Below are 7,294 nucleotides of genomic sequence, written 5' to 3'. Positions count from 1 at the left end.
GTCAAATTAAAAGGTCAATGATTGCGCCACATGTGCAAGTGACATATTATGGCCAATCAAATGTGGCCTTATCACGCTTCAATCTGATTGGTCGGGAAGAGTTTGTTCTCATCATAACTCTTCCCTTCCACAACTATAAATAGGGGTCTTCATAACCCAGAAAAGACACCAGAAGTTATAACAAGAAGCAAGAGAGAGCTCGTGGATCAAACGCTGCAGATTTCTCTAAAAGCTACAAACATTCAAGTGTTCTAAGGATTAAAAGATTAAGACGAAGATTCAAGAACAAGCTGCAAGATCTTGGATTAAAAATACGTCAAGATCAAGATCAGGCCTCAAGCACTTGGATTAAAATAAAATAAAATTCAAGATCAAGCTCGAAGGCTCTTTCATTTACTGTTGAAAAGTAGAATCAGGGGATTCATAGAGATTGTAACACTCAAATATTTGAAATAAAAATACTATGATTGTTGCGATATTTTTCGGTCTTGATTTTATTTTCTCGACGCAATTTATGTCTACAATAACATTCACGTTAAATTATTTAAAAATTAATATGTACTTTTAAAGTAAGTAACTCATATATAACGATCATGAAACTCTTATGTAGCACTTTATTCATGATTAACCATTACATAATAATTTGTTATAGTTAATTATCAAATAAACAATCTCTGCATTATAATTTTAATTCCCATATAACTAGTGTGAGCGCGTAGAATTTTTGAAGGAAAAAAAAAAAGCTTCCAATTCCTAAAAAAAGGAATTCAATTTCGGTTTAAAAAATGGGACCATTTACTAATTTGAATGTAACAAACAAAAAGAGGCTGATGAACTCTACCTTGATAAGAATTTTTTTTTTGGTTTCCCACCCAGTGTCCGGTACCCGTATTGGAGCCCGACTATATCCGGATTCGCGCAGCGTAGGACTCCATTCGGGGGAAAGCACACTCCTTACTAAGAACTCGAGACGTCTAGTTAAGGGGGGCAGTCCCACCTTGATAAGAAGTTGAAGCGCAGAGATTGCAAAGTCTGCAGTTTAGTTATTACTTATTATGTCTCTCTCATAATTGGGTTATTTGTACGTTTATCTTTTATGGAACTAAAAAGAAAAGTATATAATGAAAGTAACAAAATTGACAATGGCGTAAAACCCATGTGTTGACAGACCAGGACGTGTTTACGTAAAAAAAAATTTTATAGCAGTGACGTCCGGATTAGTTTACGCACACCTCAACTAATTTTATTGAATACTTGCTACCTTCCACCAATGTATGATCTTAGCACTTAAAAGTCTTAAAACTCTATACTCGAAGTAGAATAAAGAAACAAGTTTTGTTTTGGCTTAAGGAAAATAAGGCTACATTGTTTTATACTTTTAGACTGTAGAAAGCAATCATTTATTTATTTATTTATTTATTTATTTATTATTTCAGTTTATTTTCAACCTCCTGCCAATTCTGGCTATGAGGGTTATAAACTTATTATGCAATCTTCTTTAGATGTAAACTGCCAAATCATTCTTCAATTTTTCGCTCAATCTAGTGTTGTACTGTTTCCTTAATGGAGCCAAACAATGTACATACAGTCATCACAAGTCTAATGAATCCTCTATAGTTTTTTTTTTTTTTTTAAATGACGGTGGATCTACACCAGTTTGAACGTACCTCAACCAGAGACAAATTCTGAATTTCAAATTTATAAATTTCTTTAATAAACTCAAATTAATACAATAATAATAACTAAGTTCATAGTTTTATTTATAAATATTTAGTAAATTATTTAATATATATACAAGGTTTGTGTTAAAATTACTTTAACTACTAGGTCCACGTAAACTCATAACCAACACAATAGATCCCCTGACCTTGATTATTCCACCGGGCATTACCTCCCACCAGCACAGAAATGAATCATCTACCTAATTTTTACAGCCAAACAAGGAAAAGGAAGTAACGAATTTCAGCTCAAAATTGAAAATTGACGTCGCAAACAAAAGGACGGAATCTTTATATATAGATTACATTAAGCTACAAAGTACAAGTAGCTTCCATATTGCAGGATAAATACATAATAAAACTTAACACAGGCAGTAAGGATTTCTTTAAAATGGGACTAACTCCATCAGATGACTTAAAAATAGAAATTTTATTCCCCAAAAAAAAAAAAAAGATGGCGTGCAATTCATTGCTAAAGATTAGCTTTGACAGTGGTTACTGAAGTAACAAAAATAACCTTGCCCAACAACAGGGACATTAAAAGTTTCAAATCCATTATTCCCTTATCAAGTTTCGCCGTTGAGAGACTATTTTCTTTCTTCTTTATCCCCTTTCCACAACTAAGCAACTGTCTGATAAAGGTAGCTAAGTAACCAATGTGGTCTTTCATTGCTGGATCAACTGTCGAATGACGTACGGGAGAATACCTCCATGGTTGAAATAAGCCAATTCCACCTGTAAATGGAAATCAAACCGCCGATACAGAGTTAAAGACCTAATATTATAGCAAAAGGAAGACTGAACAGGAGATCTCTACTAGAGGAACATTCTCCTGTAAAAGCTTCTTTAAATTTGAATGTGTGAAATACATGCAGGAGCCTATTGAGACCATCTCTCAATCTGCATTATCTCTTTGTGTTCTTTGAGTATATATAGCAGACGTTAAGAGACTCAAGCTACTTTTAATTCTTAAAACGATAATATATATTATCTTCTTTCTAGATCGTGATGAAACTTTCTTCATGCCCCCTAAATAACTGCATGTAAAGATTCTAATAAGTTTAATTCTGACATTTCTTTTTTGTTGTGTCCAGTAAAAACATGTATGATTTTAGTTGCACAAGAAATATTCAAAACCCTCCTGTAAATTTAACTTCGGAACACACAAGACTAAATTACTTGTAAAGACACAAGTATTATTTTAGGCACACAACAAATTTGCGATATTTGTGTAAATTTAACTATGGAATACACAAGTACCAAAGTACTAGACAGTCATCCCCACTTTTAACGTTCTACATTTTTGGTTGCAAAGGGAGGAGGAAGGTAAAAGGAGAGAGGAACTCACTTTGTACTTTTTCACATAAAATACTATTGATTCATTTTGGTCATTTGGTATGGTGGGCATGAGAAATAAAGACACAGGGGAGACAACTATGGGCATGCGTGAGACGTCTTATGCCTACATTATTTCATATACACTTGATCAATGTGGGAAACTTATAAGTACAGTACTACACCTTCTAACTATTTACACTAGGACTATGGTATTGACTTTTTCCATTAAAATATTCATGGCGTTGGAAAAGCTTTTGGATAACCTCCATATTTACTTATCAAAGTAAGGGTAAAACCTTATCACTCCAATTCGTATTTCCCTGCCTCCGAAACTCTCCCTTCTCACCCCAACCAAATGTAATATAGCCCAGGCTTAACCCACAGTGAATACAAGGATAGGATAGGATAAGATGTAAAATAAGTACCTCATCTCAAGATTTTTAAGCTTATACTGTGGTGCCTCGAACATCGTGTACTATTAACATATGTGGATTCAAGATTTTAAGTTTATGGGTTCTAGACGACAACCTTTTTTGCTTACAGGATTTTGGATAGATTATTTGAACATATTAAGTGAATCTTTTATCGCCGACCCCAACTTGATTAGGACTGTAGCATAGTTGAACATATTAAGTGAATTTTGGATAGGTTATTAAGTGAATTTTTTAACACAAACACAAAGTCTAGGCCAAAGCTACTACGTTCTGCCGAACCCATAACTTCATCGGTAAATTCGCTCCTGATACTATATGAAGAGAATATAATTATCACGTCTCATTCAATCATGTGTATCTAAGTTGGCATTTACAATATATTTAATTCCTAATTTTATGCTCACTAAGTGGTTTACCCATTTTTTCCTCGTCTATTCATGAGCCATTCCTTGTTCTTTTTTTTCCTCAATACATTTTTTATAGTACCACTATTTAACTTCCGATCCAGTAAAGTGTACAAGAAAGTCATACGGACAGCAACATCTTCAAATTAAATTGTCACATCGGCATCTTTCACATGATCAAATCCCGCAAGAACATATAACTATAAAAAAAATAGAAAGTGGAATTACCTCAGTGTCGAAGCGCACTATGCAAGTGAAAGATTTTCCAGTATCTGTTCGTACAGTAACATCTTGACCTGGGTGGATCTCACTAATTTTTTCGGGGAGATCAATGGTATATCGCTCATGACCTGTCAACCCAAGTGTTTCTGCATCCTCACCAGCCTTGAAACATAGAGGCACAATACCCATTCCTACCAAGTTGCTACGGTGAATCCTCTCAAAGCTTTTAGCAATTACAGCTTTAACTCCCTATCAAACAGTTTTTTTCGTTAGAAATCCTATATGATAGAAACAGGAAGAGATCAACAAAAATCAAGCAGAAATGTTGAAAACACACCAACAACATGGGGCCCTTAGCAGCCCAATCTCGGGAGCTTCCACTTCCATATTCTGCTCCAGCCAAGATTATGGTGTCTTGTCCAGCAGACTTGTATTTCTAAAAGTATCATGTATTAGGAAATGTTAGCATAACCTAACAAATCTCTGAATCGTCAACTATGCTGTCACTAATTTTGAAATGTGTTATGGGGATTAATCTCAATGTAAACAGAATCTGTATAGGGAAGGCACAATAGTAACATAAAAAGGAAAGTACCATTGCAGCATCAAACACAGAGAGTTTCTCTCCTGTGGGAATGTGAATTGTCTTCGGGCCAACTTCCCCATTTAACAGCTTGTTTACAATGCGGATGTTGGCAAAAGTACCCCTAGCCATAATTTCATCATTACCACGACGGCTACCATATGAGTTGAAGTCCCTGCGATCAACCCCCCGTTCAGTAAGGTACTTAGCGGCAGGACTATCTTTGTGGATGCTTCCAGCTGGTGAAATATGATCTGTGGTAATACTATCACCAAAATTCAGCAAGCAGAAAGCATCCTTCACTCCGTGGGGCCCTGGAGGATCCATCGTCATATCCTTGAAATACGGTGGCTCGTGAATGTATGTAGAACTAGTATCCCATGAGTAGAGCTTGGAAGACGGTACTGACAATTGATTCCACATATTATTCCCCTTTGTAATAGCTTCATAGGTACTCTTGAACATGTCTGGCAATACACTTGATTGAACAACCTAACAAGGAAAGATCACATGCTCAGTTTACTATCTTCTTCATCAATTGTAGGTATACAAGGACATAAGTAAACTACATACCTCAGCAATTTCTTCAGTTGATGGCCAAATATCCTTGAAGTAGACATTCTTACCATCATTTCCCACTCCAATTGGCTCTTTCTCAAAGTCGATATCAACCTGCCCATTTACAATTTTCAGTCAGTTTCCAGTAGCATGGGATGTATATGATGACAGCATATGATAGTGTTTCATAATCTTTTTAGATCAACAATGAAGTCATAAGTGCAAGTAATCATTCCATAATCTAGAGTCTACCTTTTGAATCCCTTCCCCAACAGATTAGTGCTGGACCCGAACAGCTTGGGCAAGCTGTGTCAGGGACTAAACACATTTAGCCATTGTGATCGATAGTCCAACTTATGTGAGATGCTCATGACAGAGACAGTGCCAAGATTGATCAATTAGTACAACATGCCAAAAGAGGGCTCTAATGCGTAAATACCAAAATTGCTCACCTTCAAGTTTCACGATTCCTATTTGGCACCAACCTAGTTCCTTAAGTAGTTGCGCTTAACACGATTTTACAATGATACCTCATTTATCTTATATTTCCATCATTTTGACAGCTTTTCTCAAACATGGCTAACGTGATAAAAACTCAGCATATACTAATTGTAACTAAACATAAACTGACATTCCACCTCAGCTTGTCTAATTTGACTTATCTGAGTCGACATTTCCAATATCAGGATTTTCATCTTATTAGTTCTATTAGAAGTATGGCTTCACTCTTCACTACCTTTTTACATCAATAAAGTATATAATATATGCCAGAGGCAAACCCCAGGATAAACAATAAAATTTTGTGCATTTACTTACAGTGCCAGCGAGTGCATAGGCAACCACCAAAGGAGGTGAAGCAAGGTAGTTCGCTCTCGTCAAGGGATGAACACGCCCCTCAAAGTTTCGATTTCCAGAGAGTACAGCAGCAGCAACAATGTCTACAGATAAAACAATAAGTCAAATAATCACCTGGAAGAGAGACTAGACAACGCCGTTGCTAAATAGAAGCGATCGTAAGGAGTTACCATTTTCTGATATAGCAGACGCAACCGATTCATCCAAATCCCCCGAATTCCCAATACAAGTTGTGCAGCCATATCCAACAATATGGAAACCTTGCTGATTCAAATACTTCTGCAGCCCACTGTTTCACAACAAATACCACATAATCACATATATAGTCAGCACACAAAGGGATGGATAAGTAGGAACTTCCTCTGAGAAATTACAAAGAATACCTCTGGAGTAAATATTTTGTAACTACGCCGGAACCAGGAGCAAGACTTGTTTTAACCCATGGCTTAATCTGGATATCAACAAGGAATGACATTAACAAAATATGAAGAAACCATTGAAGAAAAACAAGTATATAGACCAAAACTGACATGTAGACCCAGGTCGCAAGCCTTTTTTGCAACAAGGGCTGCTCCTAGCATAACACTGGGATTTGATGTATTAGTGCAACTAGTGATAGCAGCAATCACAACACTTCCATGCTTGAGCTCTGCATCTTGTCCATGGAAAGAAAACTTTACCACTTTTTCCTGTGCATCTTTTGGCACAGCAAATCCCTACAGTGAATAGAGCCAGCCAAATTAGCATTTCCGATACTCAAAGGTTGACCTTGTAATTCAGTAGTCTATATTAGTTTGAATTGCAAGTTCACAAATCATGACGAGAGTCGATGGTTAAAGTAGAACAGAGTACTTGCTCACCTTGAATCCAACCTTGTTATCAAGGCAAGAGTGCCAGTCAGACTTCATTTCTTTCAAAGGCACACGGTCATGAGGTCTACCAAGGAAAAGGAAATATATGTCACATGGTTGTAACAATGTTTCTCACATTTAATAGGTTATTTGCCAAAGACTGCATATATACCTTTTTGGCCCTGACACACATGGCTCAACACCAGCAAGGTCTAGGTGCAAGCAAGAAGAGTACACTTTCTCATGTTGAGGCTGAAATCAGGAGCGTGATAAGTTCTTTAGAATTTGTAAAAGGAAAAAAGACAACTTGTAGATCGTGTTTTCTTTCTGA

At 36.3% G+C, this 7,294-nt stretch overlaps 1 protein-coding gene across 1 annotated transcript in view; it reads right to left on the bottom strand.

The window, feature by feature from the left end:
• Window positions 1-1,986: 1,986 nt before the first annotated feature.
• The window catches only part of LOC104219955 (aconitate hydratase, cytoplasmic-like), a 12,832-nt gene continuing 7,524 nt past the window's right edge, over window positions 1,987-7,294 (bottom strand). The window contains exons 10-20 of the mRNA XM_009770725.2: window positions 7,136-7,215; window positions 6,973-7,048; window positions 6,643-6,828; window positions 6,496-6,563; window positions 6,283-6,401; window positions 6,074-6,195; window positions 5,273-5,371; window positions 4,712-5,191; window positions 4,454-4,552; window positions 4,123-4,365; window positions 1,987-2,453 (exon numbers count right to left, since the gene is read on the bottom strand). Of these exons, the coding sequence (XP_009769027.1) occupies window positions 2,385-2,453; window positions 4,123-4,365; window positions 4,454-4,552; window positions 4,712-5,191; window positions 5,273-5,371; window positions 6,074-6,195; window positions 6,283-6,401; window positions 6,496-6,563; window positions 6,643-6,828; window positions 6,973-7,048; window positions 7,136-7,215 (1,641 nt within the window). The 3' untranslated portion in view covers window positions 1,987-2,384. The remainder of the gene's footprint in view (window positions 2,454-4,122; window positions 4,366-4,453; window positions 4,553-4,711; window positions 5,192-5,272; window positions 5,372-6,073; window positions 6,196-6,282; window positions 6,402-6,495; window positions 6,564-6,642; window positions 6,829-6,972; window positions 7,049-7,135; window positions 7,216-7,294) is intronic.

This window comes from Nicotiana sylvestris, chromosome 6 (genome assembly GCF_000393655.2).
Source record: "Nicotiana sylvestris chromosome 6, ASM39365v2, whole genome shotgun sequence".
Lineage (NCBI taxonomy): Eukaryota > Viridiplantae > Streptophyta > Magnoliopsida > Solanales > Solanaceae > Nicotiana > Nicotiana sylvestris.
This window is presented reverse-complemented; position numbering and strand designations above follow the sequence as displayed.